This window comes from Cydia strobilella, chromosome 13 (genome assembly GCF_947568885.1).
Source record: "Cydia strobilella chromosome 13, ilCydStro3.1, whole genome shotgun sequence".
Taxonomy (NCBI): Eukaryota; Metazoa; Arthropoda; class Insecta; order Lepidoptera; family Tortricidae; genus Cydia; species Cydia strobilella.
The window spans coordinates 14,585,600-14,602,813 of NC_086053.1; the positions used below are offsets into that span (position 1 = coordinate 14,585,600).

At 38.6% G+C, this 17,214-nt stretch overlaps 1 protein-coding gene across 1 annotated transcript in view; it reads right to left on the reverse strand.

The window, feature by feature from the left end:
* LOC134746803 (sialin) overlaps window positions 1–17,214 on the reverse strand; it is a 67,795-nt gene that overhangs the window by 37,563 nt on the left and 13,018 nt on the right. The window contains exons 3-4 of the mRNA XM_063681355.1: window positions 6,890–7,065; window positions 5,877–6,007 (exon numbers count right to left, since the gene is read on the reverse strand). Coding sequence (XP_063537425.1) covers window positions 5,877–6,007; window positions 6,890–7,065 — 307 coding nt within the window. The remainder of the gene's footprint in view (window positions 1–5,876; window positions 6,008–6,889; window positions 7,066–17,214) is intronic.

The window sequence follows — 17,214 nt, forward strand, 5'->3', positions numbered from 1 at the left end:
ACTTAATGCGAAATTCAATGACGGATTTGCTGTCTTGACCGCCCTAGGCCCAACCCAGTAGTAAGTACTAGCCGCCCCTTTTCAGCAGCCATCATACGACGCCCCTAATATCCGACCACCCTAGCCCCGGGCCTACTGGTCCTTCGGGCAAATCCGCCACTGTATGCAGGTATTTCTTTCTGCAAATACTTAATGATTTAGAATTCTCAAATAAGTTATGTTGTAATCGTTACTAATTATTGTTTAGTTACTGACAATAGTCTAAGTAGAAAGTACCGTTCCTCTAGACTCAATTTGCAAGACTTAGCTAATTGGACAAGTTTCCGGGTGATGCGAAAGGTGGCGAAAAACTGTCTGTCAGTCTGTTAACGTATGTCACGGCTAAACTGCTGAACCCAATTTCTGATGTTTCAGCGATGAGGCAACTAAGGGATTAAGAAATAGGGAAGAAAGGAAATGACATAAATCAAATACCTGACGATGACGTACTGTTAAAAGTAAGTTCCTACCTAAGAGTCGTTTTACGGTGTACCAGTCAAATTACCGACTTCTTTAAATATTTTGATGGATTTCAGCCGTGGACGTAACATGTATTTCATAGTCATATCTTCGTTATCGGTTGTTTTTTTTTTTAATTAACTTTAGGTACCTGTTTAAATATTGTTTTTAATGGACTGCCCCCCACTGATAGCGGGGTCTAGACAACACTTGATAATAAGAATTCAAGGAATCTTTATCAATTAAGCTAGAATGCCTACAATTACTTAAGTTCTTATGGCTGTATTGAAATGATATTGATACTGGAAAATGTAATATCTTGTGTGTAAGCTTGTGTAGGGCAATTCGAGGGGAGGTACAAACATTCGCGGAATGAAGTATTTGCAAATTAAATAACACAATAAAAGTATTTTTCTTTTTCAAGATAGGTATTTACCCTCGAGTTTAATGCATAATTATCGACTTATTAATTTATGTAGACCATCAAAAAAATATTTTTTATCTTTGCCCTCAAAATGAGTCGAAATAGCCTCCTCTTCTTCATCGTCACAAAATGTTTTTCCTCGTAGTTCTTTTTTGTAACTTTGGCTTTCATTAAATTAATTATAAGTTGCGGAGGTTTTCCTTACTTCGATATAAATTTTATCACGGCACGATATTTAATTCGCTCCATAGTCGCACGTTTATTCCGAATAATTTGTTTGAAGGGCGATATCTTCAAAACGGGGTCCCTTTGTTTGACATAATTATTGAAAGTTATAATGTAATGATTGTCATATTATCATTAGTCATAATTCTGAAACCGTTAGGTTAGATTAGGTTAGGTTTGTTTGATGGCAATCCTGAAAAGTTACGCGTTTCTGAGAAAAACCAAATTATAACTAATGATAATATGACAATCATTACATTATGACTCAATAATTATGTCAAACAATAGAGACCCCTTAAAAACAAATGACGGTTTTGAATTGACATTTATATATTTTTTTCTAAAGTATTCTTATACCAGATAAGCAGAGGATGTGTACCATTTTACCTCCTTCTACTTCATTCCGCGAATATTTGTACCTCCCCTCGTAATATAACTACCTATAATTACACGATTCATTATCAGAAGATAGCGGTATTCTATTGTTTTATTAGTGTCAATGTATCACTTGACACACCTTTATGTAAGGATGATATTACACACGGTCACTGCATCGCCAGTTCCTTTTACTTTGAACTTGGCTGGACACGCTACCGCGTGTCTAGATTCTAACAGCAATACTCTTAACACCTTCGCTGCGGCAATTAGTGTAGTTCGTAATTAACCATATTTGCAGTCTTTCGACTCCATACCGCAGTTAACGTGATACCTGATCCGATGATCAGTTAACCGATGTGAACCTTATCTCTTAGCAATAAGGCTTAAGTTGTTAATTAACAGTGTGGATGTGGATAGTACTCCTGGTACCTATACCACCTATGCCAAACGTAAGCGCCTTAATTTTACACATTCAACTGCGATTTTTCAACTCGTCTAATTGAGGAGACGACATCGCCTGTAGTGTCCGACCGAAGTTTCGGTTTCGGTACGACATAAAATCATGCTTCGGCTACACTATTCAGTTTCGCAATAAATTTGATTCCGGTCGATCCGATCTTCTGTCACTTTCGCTATTCATACATACAATAAACACCGCGACAAGATAAGACGAGCCCCAGGCCTTCGTAAGATGATATAAACATATTACAAGTATTACATTCAATTGATGCGTATGACGTTAGCAACCATAATATGACCTAAATGATCAACATGGCAACATAAATCAAACTAGTCAATTAAATCAACGATCACAAACGAAGCATTGTGCGCATCAAGTATCTTTATCTCATTGGAATCAATTACAAGATGATAGAAATAAGCTCGTTGACTTTCTGACCCCTCTATTGGTTCTAGAAAGTTCGGCGTAAATGTAAATTCATATGTCATTTGTAGAAACGAAGCTTTACCAAGTCTGAATGTAGGGTATGGCCTAAATATGCTGACAGTCAGTGTTGGCCGAACGTTAATTGCAATTAAACATTAACTACAAATTGAACCGTAAACCGTAACGGACGTTTACAGTTTACGGTTCAATTTATACTGGTTAATGGTTAATTGCATTAACGTTTTGGCCAACACTGCTGACAGTAAGTGATAGGTATAATCATTTCTCATTGATAGCACTTTCAAACCTTTTCAATCGTTTAACCCTTTTCCACATAAGCAACCATATATGGCAGTTATAATAAAAAATAATTTTAATGTAACAATACTAATTAATATGATAAAGCTCACAATTGTAAAATTAATTGACATATTTGTACTTACACTACCCAAAACTGTAACATAATGTAATATGTCTCACGTACATCTCACGTAACAAAATTTTTGACGTGTAATATGTTATTATTAATAAATGAGCATGAGTAATATTCAACTATTGTATATATAGTACAACTATTTAAGTTCAAATTTAAACAAATATTTTTTATGACATGCAGTAAGGAGAGGAGTTAACTTCGTTACAAAACTTATTAATGGAGTAGTGTTATTGGTGATTATCTGAATTTCTTCAGATACTTTTCCAAGTAGCTCTTTTGCTGCAAACCTCTTTATCTGATATAAGGCTGCCTTTCCACCGAGGCCAAGATGAGCGTAAATGAGAGACGTGCGGCAATGGTTGTCTTCTCCGCTTTGCTGGATTACAATTTACAACCAATGCTATTAGTTGATTCCCGCACGTCTCCGCCTCAGTGAAAGCCAGCCTTAAAACACCTTTAAAAGTACCCTATACGCTAATCCAAACCGGTCAACACTGTCAACAGTCACTGTGACTGTAACTAAACCGTCATAACTGACAGTAATCGATGATAATTGCACTGTCAATGCCAAATGCCAATGCCCCGGCTTCTACGAAACCGAGTGGCGGGGCCATAATTCACATTTCAAGGGTTAACTTCGTTTTGCACACCATGATTTTATTATTCAAAAAATTTTAGACTCAGAGGACTAAGTAAGGTTGGAATTAGATTTAGATCCTAAGTTGTTGTTAAAAGTTATGAATTAGGTATTTTGTGGGCGGTCACCGAACTCGATTTTCAGTTAAACACACTTTTTGTCTGTCTGCAATATAGTTATAGAAAAAGCTAATTACGGTGGGAAAACACTGTTTTTGCAAAATTAAGAAATAAAGACTAGGTACTTAGTAAGTTAGTAGGCGTCAGTAATTTAGAAAAACATAGCGAAAAAATCTCAGACGGTGTCTAACTGTCTATCTAATTGAGAAAATTTCCATTCGATTTTCTATTGAGCAAACTTATAATAAAGTTACTACCTATACTCGACGTTCAGTTTATTTTTATATGGGGTAGATATCAGATGTTTGTAGACATTTTCTTCTAGTTTATTTATTTAGAAATGTAACATTTAAGTAATAAGTAATTTCATTCCATTTGGAGTTGAAACTCTAGGTCCATGGGGTCCCAGCGCGCATAAGTTGTTTGCAGAAATCGCGAAGCGTCTGGTTGACGTAACTGGTGACCGAAGAGCTGGCGGCTTTCTCGCACAACGTATCAGCATTGCGATACAGCGGGGAAATGCCGCCAGCATCCTTGGTACAATGCCTCAAGGGCCTATTTTAGATTTAAGCTAGTTATTAATTTCGTTTACGTAGTACCACTGTATATATCTTGTATGTAAATAAATGTTATTGAAAAGTAATAAATATAATACTTACGTTAAAAACAAATATTATAATATTTATTTAATTTTTTTTTTCAATTAAGCCTACACAAAAGGTACGAAGGAACCGTCATAGAATAGAAACCATCATTCGACATATAAATAATTTAGTTTAAAACTGAAACTAGTGACATTGCTATTTATGTGGTTACACGATTACATAATGTGATTAATTGATTATAAAGTTAGCTCGGCACCTAGTTCGAAATCCCGAATAGAATCGATAGCTAATTTATTCCTTGACGTAATTATCATATGCAATTGGGTGGTCTAACAATCGGACCGTGTCAATAAACAATGGACCCGTAGGTAGTGACGATGATTTGAAAATATTCCGAACGGAAACCTGACCTAAAATAATATTAGGAAAGTTTCTTGTTTATTCCAAGTTACACATTAGTTACTTATCAAAACGGGGCTCTCCACTGTTTGCACGTACCCAATGCGTACTTAGTTTCTTCGGCCATCTGTGCAGAACAGGACCAGATAGTCTGGAGAAATCTCATGACCTGCACTGGCCACATGGCAAGGAAGCGTAGGGATGGACGTATGGCCACGCGATAGGCGGACATAGTAACATTAGAGATTAAAGGCCTGTGAACACCGGGTGCGCTTACGCGTTGTAATACACACCGTTTGCGTGACGTGTGCACTGTGCGTGCGCGGCTCAAACATTTTGGCGCACGCGCACGTGCACTTCTATGCACACGCAGCCGATGTGGCCTGGCCTTAAAGCCACATTACAGCCTAGCATACATCGCGGGCCCAAGACCCAAGATGGCTTGGATAGCACTGATGAAGAGTATCCACAGTTCTACCTACGTCCCTCAGCCATGAGGATTAGACAAAGAAGAAGATAGACGTAACCTAAATAAGCGACTGAGATCATACAATTTGGTATGTGCCGACACTATTATAGACGATAATAATAATACTATTACTTATTCTGTGACTAATAGGTACCTACGATTACTAACAAAATACAGCAAAATTCCGCAGGATGCAGTCAACACAGGTCATGTAGGTTAAAACAACAATCTTTCTCGTAAGTTGATACGTATGGGTCAAAGTGCGAACTTTTTCTGCGCTGGAGAGACGTAACCAACTAACCAACAGGGCCGCTAATGTGGTCTCTAATCAGGTAGCCTATTTATAAAAAACGGGACCGCATGGAAAGCAAAGGCATATGGTCCTAACTGCGGACCACATCTACTGGTTGCTTAAGTCTACCTTTTGCCACTGAGGCATAGCTGAGCAGAGATGAGAATTAATAGCGGTTTTATTCCAGGGGAGCGAAGACGAGATGTGGATTGGAACGTCACGTCTCTTTTCATCTCCATCTCAGTTAGAAGGCAGCCTAACCAGCTCTCGTGAACAAGAATATATGCTCACCTGGCCCCGATGATGCAAGCCAGCCGCCCTCCTGATACTTCTGTCAGCAACGTAGCCCCAGGAGAAGCAGCCCAGAAGCATGTTCTTCTGTGTCGTGTCTTATTGGTAGCGGGTCTGCTCTCTGTGTGGATGCTACAAGGACCGCATGGAAGCTACACATGGTCGCTCCTGCTTGACTTGCTGGTTGGTTACTCAGTGAACAAGAATAGATGCTCACCTGGCCCCGATGATTTCAGCAAGCCGCCCCCCTGGTAGTTCTGTCAGCACGTATCCCCAGAAGAAGCAGCCGAGAAGCATGTTCTTCTGTGTCGTGTCCCATTGGTAACGGGTCTGCTCTCTGTGTGGATGCTGTAAAAAAATTGGGGTGTTACAATGCCGCTCAGTAATTTTTTTTTTGGTTTTCGTAGCGATAAGGACCACCAAAACTTTCAGAGGCCAACACTAGCGTCTTCCAAGCAACGGCGTCTAGCCAATGCCTGCTTCTTGACGCAATGTTGGCGCAACTGGGCAGTGACACCATTTTCCAGAGCGCTGACTAGACGCCGAAGCTCAAAAGACTTGGGTAATTAAACCTTGTACTGATGCATGTTGAAGTATTTTAATCAGCTGCATTTACATACTGACTGGACCTTGTCTCCAGATTCAGATTTAGAGTGCTATTTCACCGGCAATGCAAGACAATGTGAAGACGATTGTTTGTTGCACTTTCCATTAGAAAAAAAATTGTAATTGATGGAAGAATCGGCACCTTGATTTCTGAACTACCTACCTTTCAAAAGCTAGTTCAAGGAATGAATATCGTAAACCAGTTTTCCTTGATATTTCTGTTTTTGATCCTTCCATTGTAAACTGAGGTAAGATGAACCGTAAAACCTCATTATACTAGTGAGTAGCATATGATGCATTTTTTACACATTGTATATTTACAAATTTGTATCTTATTGTATAGTAATAAGGTATATTTATCCTTGAATGAACAATGCACCCACAGTTTATTAAATGTCCCTCGAGTGAATATTCATTAAATTAGTCAACTCTGAGTCATGGAGCAGTTAACCTAGTTGAGATGTGAATCAACTTGTAGCTAACTGAAACGAGCGAGTCGTTCGACTGCTGTAAACATAGAGATCGAACACATAACCGAATCCCGAAGTGTAAATTTCATCCGATAGCGTGACGTGCGTAGCGTTTGGGGCATTCCGCGAAAATGTCAGCAAGTAACTTACTTACCTCAGTAACATTGAACATGTCGGTAATATTGGCCGTGTCGGTAACATTGGCGGTAGTGTTGGCGGTCGGTATGATCATTTCGACGATGGCGATGGTCAGGTTCACTCGTAGCGCGTAGTTCAGCATGAAGCCGAGGAGCACCATAATGTTTAACACTTGGACGCATGTTAGACATCCTGTGGACAAGGGATAATTGGTTTAAATTCAATACCGTTTAGTTTAATAAGTACTACATATATATTCATAGTTTTATTTCATGAGTAATTATCGCGGTAACCGAAGACAATATTAAGTATATTACTGATTAAGATTTGCGCGTTGAGTTTTACATGGTCTTACGGTCAATTTAAGGATGACTCACGTTAGACCGGGCCGTGTCGGGGCCGGAGCTTCCGGCGCTTCGTTTTCTATGGAAAGCATCACGTGATCACCTGTCATTTCATAGAAAAGTAAGCGCCGGAAGCTCGGGCCCGGACACGGCCCGGTCTAACGTGAGTCATCCTGTAAGCAGTTAATAAACTTAACAATTAAAGCTTTCAGCAAAAATAATTACTAGTAAATATGTACAATAAGTAAGAAATAAAATATTGGCATAGCTACGTAACCACTAGCTTCCTTACGTAAATGATCATGGGAAGCGTGGGAAAACATTTGTTTTAAAAATAGCAATTCCCAGAGAGATCAAGTTCAATGTTTAGCCGGCGTTTAAGAATTGTGTCAATTACATTATCTAATCGTTATCAAATGACAATAATATTATGAATGAGTCAAATGATGAGCAAATTGAGTAATTAATGTCTTTCTAGCGCCTGACAGCGCGTAGCTGATTTCAGATAGTGGGTATTACAATGAATGTGCACGGTGCGCACCGTACTAAAAGGATTATTATTTTTTCTACACTAACAACTCACATTAAAATTAAAATGATGATTTGTTAAGCCATATGCGACCCTATTGTCTACTGTTTACGAATTTGTTTTGCTTAAAATATGTTGTATTTAATAATAATAAGTTTGTGACAAATATTACTCCTGGGGTCCGTTTCTCAAAAGCTTGTAACTTGTAATACAATCTGATGTCACTTTTTGACAGCTTTTGTTAGAAAGGGACTTCCACTTGTATTACAAGTTACCAGCTTTTGAGAAACGGGCCCCAGAAATGTTGTACCTACTAGTATTAGTTGAATATGTACCTAGTACCTATCTATAACCTTTTCGAGGTTATTTTCAAATATCATGTAAAAGTTTAAAATTAGAACCACTTTGCAAAACACATGATGTCTTACGGATACCTACCTGTATAGGGTATTTGACTACTAGTCAAATCAGTTTCTTTTTTAAACTGCCAAAACGATTTGCTACTATGGAACTTATATGAAATACTAGCATGTGACGTCACGATCAAATTACCTACTATTTATAGTTTTATACCGGTTTTAAAATATAAATCGTGTCTACAAATAACAGCTGTCTACGTTTCTCTATTAATCTTCTGGTGCTTTATTTCATGCATAGTGTAAAACAATTTTTAAATACAGTCAAAATTGTAGCACTACTCTTTGATGGTAGCCTACGCTGGCTTTGGGACAAGAAAAGGTCGTAAAGCGACTAGACAAATTGTCTAACCAACAAAACATTCAAAACTAATCGTCCCGTCAATAAGCGATACAAATGTCACGTTCTCTCTCGTTCTAACTAAAGAAGTAAAAGCAAGACGTCTTCCTTAGCAACAGAAAGTAATCTGTTAGCTTCGCTAGCATGGGCACGTTACGTCAAACCATTGTCACTATTGCAATCGATCGCCAGTTTCGTCGCCGGACTAACCAACCGCGTCGATTAGAAGGCACATTTTTGTTTGTAGACCTTATTTTTTGGTAATAAGGTTTGGAATAGCTTGGTATGTGGTGCAGTCGGAAATTGACATGCAATTCGGATGTTTACATCGGAAGTTCCTTTGTTGATAGTGTTTAGACTTGTATTTGATTGTAGATGTAGGTAAAAACTTCATTCTTAAGTTTGTGAATGCGCGGGTAATTACTTAATTTACGGTACGACTGTCATCAAACGGTGGAGTCACCAGGACCTAAACCTACGTTCTAAATTATATCCAAGACCAAAAGAGAGGTGGAACCGCTGTGTTCATGTCATCTCGCTCAAATCTGACCGTCTAGCATGAGTTGCGTTCTGGCGCGCGACTCCATCCACACCCATTTGAAGTCGCGCAAGATATGTATATGGAGTGCTACTACTGCTACTTACTCTGTAGCAGTGTTGGCCGAACGTTAATCGCAATTAACCATTAACCAGCACAAATTGAACCGTAAACCGTAACGGACGGTTACAGTTTACGGTTCAATTTGTACTGGTTAATGGTTAATTGCATTAATGTTTCGGCCAACACTGCTCTGTAGTATCACTACGAATAAATCTATGTCACTACGTTTAATGAAAGGATAGAAATCTGGACATGATACTACCTGAGAAACTTGTTTTAGTACCTACCTCAAAATCTGTCTGAAATTTTTACAGAAATCGTACCTCAAACATGCATTTAAAATTTCTTGCTTTTTCGTTTACGTTTATCAGTTTGTCTAATGAAGTCTTCAGTGATTTTGACAATACTGGGCTTTTGGGATAGATAATACAGTTGTTATTTAAAATCAAATATTTCTCAATTGTGTTCAATACATGAAATAGTATTTTGCCATAAGAACAAAACAATAAACCTTACAAATAAACGCGCACTTAAATTACCTCAAGGTCACAATTTACTTCAAAGCGTTCAGTTGAGGTTGACAACATACGTTTTGCAACATTGTACTGACTTACCTAAGTTTCTATTACAGTAATTACTTATAACAGCGAAGGATATAAATGAGTTCACAACTTCACACCCATGAGCGCAACTACATATATTTTTATTGTACACACCTCTTCTGGATGACGTCACAGAAGATTCGCTTGATGTTGACATTTAGCTAGTTTAGTTGGATGTTACGTTGTTAGCGCTCCGAAGGTGTTTAAACTACAATTGTCCACGACACACACTCTTTTTAACACTCTTAAATTTACCTACTTAGTACAGACGCCAATATCGTGCGGCCAAGAGAGCTTATCTGGGGCGACCAAATGGGAGACGTCCGGTCGAAGCCCTAAGTACCGAAGTACCGAGGGATCGACGAGTTCCAGAGACCTGTGCGACATCCAAGCGGCTGAATAGCGTCTGATAGCATAGCGGGCGCAGCATGGTTCCATTTTTATCGCCTGTCACTATGCCCGTCACTTTCGCACTAACATACTTGTTAGAACGTGACAGGCATGGTGACAACTGCTGACAAGCGATAAAAATGCGACCGTGCTGCGCCCGCAGGATAGGAACGAATGGCGAAATCAAGTGTCGGGGGCCAGGATCCACTTCGTAAGTAAGTAAGTACAGTCGTCATCAGATATATCGGAGCGGCCAAGGTGCTCACAAATATCTGAACACGTCTCATGTCAAGGGCGGTAGAGTGCGTGTTCAGATATTATTGAGCACCTCGGCCGCTCCGATATATCTGATGGCGACTGTACGAATTTTGTTGTGTATAGGTGCTTAGGTAATAAAAAGTCGAGCAGTCCATTCATGTCTTATAGATAGACTATCAAAACATAACAATAACATTGATGACACTGCTATGTCTGCAATACACTAAATCGAAATACATACTAAGATTGAAACCTACGTGACATAAGTAAGTTAGATATTGTGTAAAAATCCAGACTAAACTGCTTTCGTCTACCCATTATGAAACAATTAATGCAAATGTTGACAAAATAATCGTGGGAACAGTTATTCACTGTTTGGAACAGGTTTGGAGAAGAATCTTATGTGAATTATGCAAGATACCGGTTATGCTAAGGGTGATGACCACAGACACATTTAAACATATACCACGTATGTGGTGATTTAGAAGCCCAAACGTAATCATTTTCTGAAGCCTGAATCACAACGGACGCGTTAATGCAACACGACTCCGCTTGGGTTGTAGTTGGCTTGAAAAAAATCTATAGGTACTTACTTACTACACAGGGAGCCAGAGCAGTGCTACGTCACACAAAAGTCAAAGTCAGTCAATATAATCTTTATTCAAATAGGCCTAGCAACAAGCACTTTTAAATTGTCAAGTTTTAAATATTACCTTAATCTAAATATCAGAGCAATTTATTGATGCAGTTATTATTATTCTTAAAAACATTGAATTATTATAGATATGTCAAACTTAATAATAAGAATTCACAAAAGGATCGTCAAACACCAAAATTGTATAAAAAATACTAGTCTAGAAATTTTCTAGAAAAAAATCTAAATGACAAAAAATACGGATTACCTAATATAGGTATTCATTGAATTCACATCCGTTGTAATTCGGGTTTTGCTAAGTTATGCAACGTTAGGGTATAGTATAAATTTTCTCAGATGATTTTTTCGGGAAGAGCAGTCTTCAGCACGTGCCAAAGCAGCCATGTCGTTTAAAAAGCAACTATCGTGATAGTATAAAGGTACAAATTTATGCGACAGCTCATTCAGAGAACAATCAGGGTGGGTTTTTCTTTGGAGATAATAAAACGTGTTAAGTCCGAATGGGCTATTTTATGAGTTTGAACCATATAGAATAGATAGAATGGTAAATTTGTTTTTTAAACGGGCTTGTTCCCGTTACTTATATGTCGGGGCTATTAGCAGTAAGCAGTGTAACCACTGCATAAAAGAAACAATACTTTTTGTTTAACAGATTAGGGCTCGAGCCCGAAAAAATCATCTGAGATAATTCATACTATATTATTTATCGATGAGCACAGCTTACGCATTACAAATTTTTATCAATGCTTTAGGGAACCTATTCAGACTATTTCAGACAAATAAAGAAATGCATGTAGAGAGAAAAAGTACACAAATCTTACCTATAACACTAATTTATTTAACGTTGCAAAAAAACTTGTTAGATTATTAATTTATTATCAAATTGTATGAAATGAGCTCTGCAAAGGACAATCTTAATCAAGCGAAGCTTGTGTACTTTTGCGTGGTCTTTTTAGATATAATGTCTCTGGAGACTAATTTTAATATGTGACACAAGGACGAGTAGGTGCAGTATGTAAATGTCAAGCGTAAAGAGAGTTTTATGAATTTTAGAATTCATTTGGTAGAACGAGCTGGTAACCCTTTAATAGTTTTTTAGAATGTTTTTGCGCATGAATGTTAACAGCTAAGAGCGTCGTAACGTACTGGATATATTTTACCGTCAAGGTTACGAAAACATACATCTTTAATTATAATTATTGTAGTCTGTACAGAAATTTGTGAAAAAGTTGGCAAGAAGAGAATAAAAAAAAACGCGTAACGCGTAATAAACTAAAAAACCTACTGGAGAATACTAGACCAATGAGACAAAAATGCTTGGCTAGAGTACGTAAACTACGAAACGAATGAATCTTATCAGGCAAGTTATGTGGCGTCTCCTCTGTCACTGTCGACGTCGTGCCATTGCCACAATGTTCTAAAACAGATGGCGTTAGCTACCTAGAATGCAATTAGTTAGAAACCTACATCGCGCTTACGGAGTCTCAAATGTCAGTTGCTATATATCGTCAGGTGACAACCAAAACTCACTAACTACTGAAAAAAAAAAACAACCTTATTTAGGTGTTAATATGGTTTACTATAGCTATTAACTGGAAATTTAAACTCCGGATTTTAGTTGTCGATAGGAGTTCCAGTTTTGAAACTTGTGATAGTACTTTAGTGCGCAATAAAGGCGCAATAGAATCGAATAGAACGGATAGGGTGGTCGGGCTTATCGACGTGACAGCGTGATAATGACAGAATTGCGCGTGACGCTTGCTCTGTCGCGTGGATAATTTTAACCATCATAGGCCCGCTGATAAAGCGGCTACTTTTACAAATTGAATAGGTAATCAAATACTCTGGTGGAGTAAGACTTGGCCAATGACCGCCTGGACAGGTACCGCTGGAGAGACGAAGTGCAAAAAGACATTAGCGTTACGCATCGTACTACGTAGGCGAAAAACGCGCTAATGCGAAACAAAGCGATGCGGCGCGGGGCGAATCAATTATTTGATACCTATAGAAGTGTCCTACGTGATGGGCGATCTCATTGCGAACGCCGAACTCTGCGCCAGCGATTGGACATGGCGGTCTTTGGTGTCGGAAGCTAAGTTCCACTTTGGGTCATCGCGCCAAAGCAGTAATTATAGGTAATCAAATATATCATAACTGTCCTATGCATTCATTAAAGCGCGCGGTTGTTTTATGCGATAAACATGGTCTTCATTTTTCCAACATTCCGTTGACGCATGCGTTCAACGCTGCGTTTATCGCATAAAACAACCGCGCTCTTAAATCTTCTAGCACATCAAACAGAAAAGCCCCCTGCGGGTTCATGAAAATTTTGCTCGCCTCGTCCGTAGCCACAAACATATTCGCACCTAAATGTGCCAAAACCACTAAGCAGTAAAAGTACCGACAAAGCGAAGTGCAATGGGCAAGCACAAGCGACCCACCGCCGTTAGCCTCTTCAAGGCAATTAACCGCGGACAGACAAGATATGGGCAAACAGCAACGTGCTTAAATGGCCATTGGTAAACCTTATTTTTTATATTTAATAAACTCGTTTTTAACTTGGCTTCTTTGTTAAAACATCTATAACTTAATAATTAAAATAATCAGCTAAGCACTAGCCGCGCTGAGTGAACGTAATTAGTGTGAATGTGAATAACTCGAAGGAATAACTAGTTCGAGGACCTAAGCCATGACAATCGTTGATAGAAAACGCCATTCCAAACAATTTATGGAAATACTTACGTGACTTTTCGTAGCATCTGTGTCATCACGATACATTTTTTCTTTCTGTTTGGCGTTTGTGTACCATGTACGGTTGCCTTACAATCCCTGTGGTGTTGCGGGTGTTTATACTTACTTACTTACTACGGTGACACAACGACCCAAAGTGAGTCCTGGCATCCGACACCAGATCACGCCATGCCTCTCGGTCTTACGATAGCTCTCGCCAGTCACCATGGCAGAGGTTGAGCAGGTTTTGAGCAACTACGTCGTTCCAGCACTACCTAGGGCGTGGAATCGGGCGTCTCCCATTTGGTTGTCCCAAATACGCTTTCTTCACGGCACGATCCTCTCCCATTCTCTCTAAATGTCCGAGCCACTGAAGCCGAGCCGCTTTGGTCTCTCCAATGATGTTGGGTTCGGACACCAGGTCTTCTATCTAGTATAAGGGTGTCTATGGGCGACAGTAATAGATTACCATCCGGCGATTCGTCTGCTAAACCATTGGGATATTTGGGATAAACCATATCACAGTCAGTGTCAGTGCTATAACCGCGAAAATCGAAGTTCGCAAATTGCGCGCATCTGTCTCTGTCTCTCTAATTACGCCTCTATTGGAGTAAAAAAGAAAGATCCCCGCAATTTGCGAATTTCGGTTATCGTGGTAGCCCCTCTGTAACATAAACAGGACTGACTGAGACGTGTGCTGAGACGACTATAAATATAAATTATGAAATCCGGCTTCCTCTATTTGATTACGTTGTATTGTAGAAAACGCTTTATTCCAGCAGTAGACCGTTATAATTATAATAATAGAACAGAAATACCTAATCTACTGACGTCACATATCAACGCTTGAAAAACATATGATCCCTATTTTTAGAAAACCATAGTTCATCCTACAACCCGCGTGGAACCGGCTCCACCGTTAGCTGTGAAGATGTGTGTAGAGACAGACATGCATAATCCATAGATAACGTAAAGCACAGATTACTAAAGTGAGTCATTATCGTAATAATTTATTGCCCCATGGCAATAAAAGAAAAATAGTTCGCATGATAAATGGCAACAATTGCCAGAGAGAAATCTAATGAAAAGTCTAATGCTTCAAAGGACATGATCTTGGCGAAGGTGTAAAAAAGAGTACGCTGGCAATAAAAAGTTACGTTACGACATCACAATCAGGTATCAAACGCCTAATTAATTTATTAATGTTATATTAGTTAAAGCAAAGACATAACAGACTGAAATAGATAGGGTGTTATTTAATCGATCTACAAAATATTGCTATTATGATGAACAAAAATAGCCAAAATGTGTATTTGATTAGCAACTGCCAAAATGTGTATTTGATAAATGTACTGAGAGCTTCGTCTGTAAATATTCCGTCGCTGACTTCATACAACTATCTTGAGCATCCGCTTACGACAGACAAATTGGTTCAATAAAGACGGATAATAGTGACTTAACGGCATAAAAGGATCGTCGGGAATGAGAGATGATTATGTAAGAGTTGTAAGACTGCATTACAATATAGTGTCGGATTTTATTGGTTGTTTGCTTGCGCGTAGTCTGAATAGCTAGTTACTCGATTCCCACGAACATTTGAAACTAGCCTAATAGTATTATATTTGAGCGAATCTATTGTGAGCATATTTTATTGATTGATAATTTTTTTGTTATGTTATCTGCACGGATGTCATGGTCGCATTTTTATCACCTGTCATGTCATGCGTCACTTTCGCACTTTCATACCTGTTAGAACGTGACAGGCATGGTGACAGATGATAAAAAGGCGACCATCTTAGCCCTATTGGTAGCAACAGCACCGATACAAAAAACAAACTAAGTTAAAAATCACATTTAATTTGTCAAACATAATTATGTACAACAACGCGGGTACCTACCTATAGTATGAATTTTATCAAATGATTTTTACGCCTCACACCCTAATCTGTTAAACAAAAGCCTTTGTGTCTTTTGTTCAGCGGTTACCAATGCTACCGCTACTGACTGAACGGGAACAAGATCGTTTAAAAGTAATTTTACCGTCATATTTATGTGGTTCAAATTTATGTAGCAGCTCTGTATTCTGAGCCCACACACAGATCGATAATCCTTCATTACCCAAACTCGTTATTTCAGAATGAGCTGTTACAATTTGAACCTTAATACTATCACGATAGTTGCTTTCTAACGACATGGTTGCTTTGGCACGCGCTCGGCACTCAACTAAGGCGTCATTCCTAATCCGTTAAACAAAAGCCTTTGTTTCTTGCTTTTGTTTAATGGATTAGGGTCTGAGGCCTAAAAATCATTTGAGAAAATTCATACTATACTATCCTTTAGGACTTCTTCTGTATATCAGCGCGGGTCATGGAACTATTGCATCAATGCATAAATTATATGCCAGGGATTTATTAACCATTTCCTTGCACATGTCGGCTCAATGTGTGACTCATATACACATATACAACATATATGTAACTGACGCGTACATACATACAGCAGATTGTATATGTAAGGGACACGTTCCGAGGACAAGGTTGATTATTTTCCTGTAACCTCATGAAATTGGCATTTGATTTGCTAAATCCAAAACATCGGAATTAATTTTGACGGTTACAGCGGATTAAACAGTCTTGATACTTGGGTTGAATATCAATAAACTGTTATTTTGGAGTCATGTCATTAAATAAGGTTCCTACACAAGCTACACAATACAACGCATATTCAGCGTTGCCAGATGGTTACATAAGTCACATTTTTCGTGACTTTCGGCCCTCGTCTGTGACATGTGCGACATTGTGCGTGACTTGTGATTTGGCCGCACTGTCTTTTTATTTTATAATGCAAGGACAAAATGTTACTAAGTGCGGCAACTAGCACTATACGTAAGTATGTGGAAAATTTTAAGGGCCATATGTACTGTAAAACGTTGTACAATACACGTGCGAATTTCCTACTTCTCGCACTTGTATCGTAATGTTACTATTTCATTAAACACACAAACACGGACCGCAATTTATCAATCTGCTAGTTGCAATAAAAATCTATAGACGTTTCAACATTGTCTCACAGGTATAGTCTAGAAAAGTTTGAAGTAGTACCTACTTGCAGCATTACATTCTAATAGGGAGTATTACACATATTAAAACATTGAGTAACTTATACATACAATAAGGCCTTAAACAGTGTTTTGAGAAGTTTTCACTATTATATTAACGCATCAAGGCGGTTTGTTTACAGATGGCCTACCGCGAAACGCGAACATCGAAATTTCGTTATCTGCCTCTCTATCGATCGAATAGGCAAGAGTGATAGAGAAGAGAGGTAGAAACCGAACTTTCGATTTTCGTGTTTCGCGGTAGGCCCTTTGATTGTGCTAGTGACGCCCTTTACGAGTTTTGCGTAATATTCCCTATTTCTAACCTAAGCTACCCAGCGCAGCTAAGTATAGTATACTAGGATCAGATTAGATTACA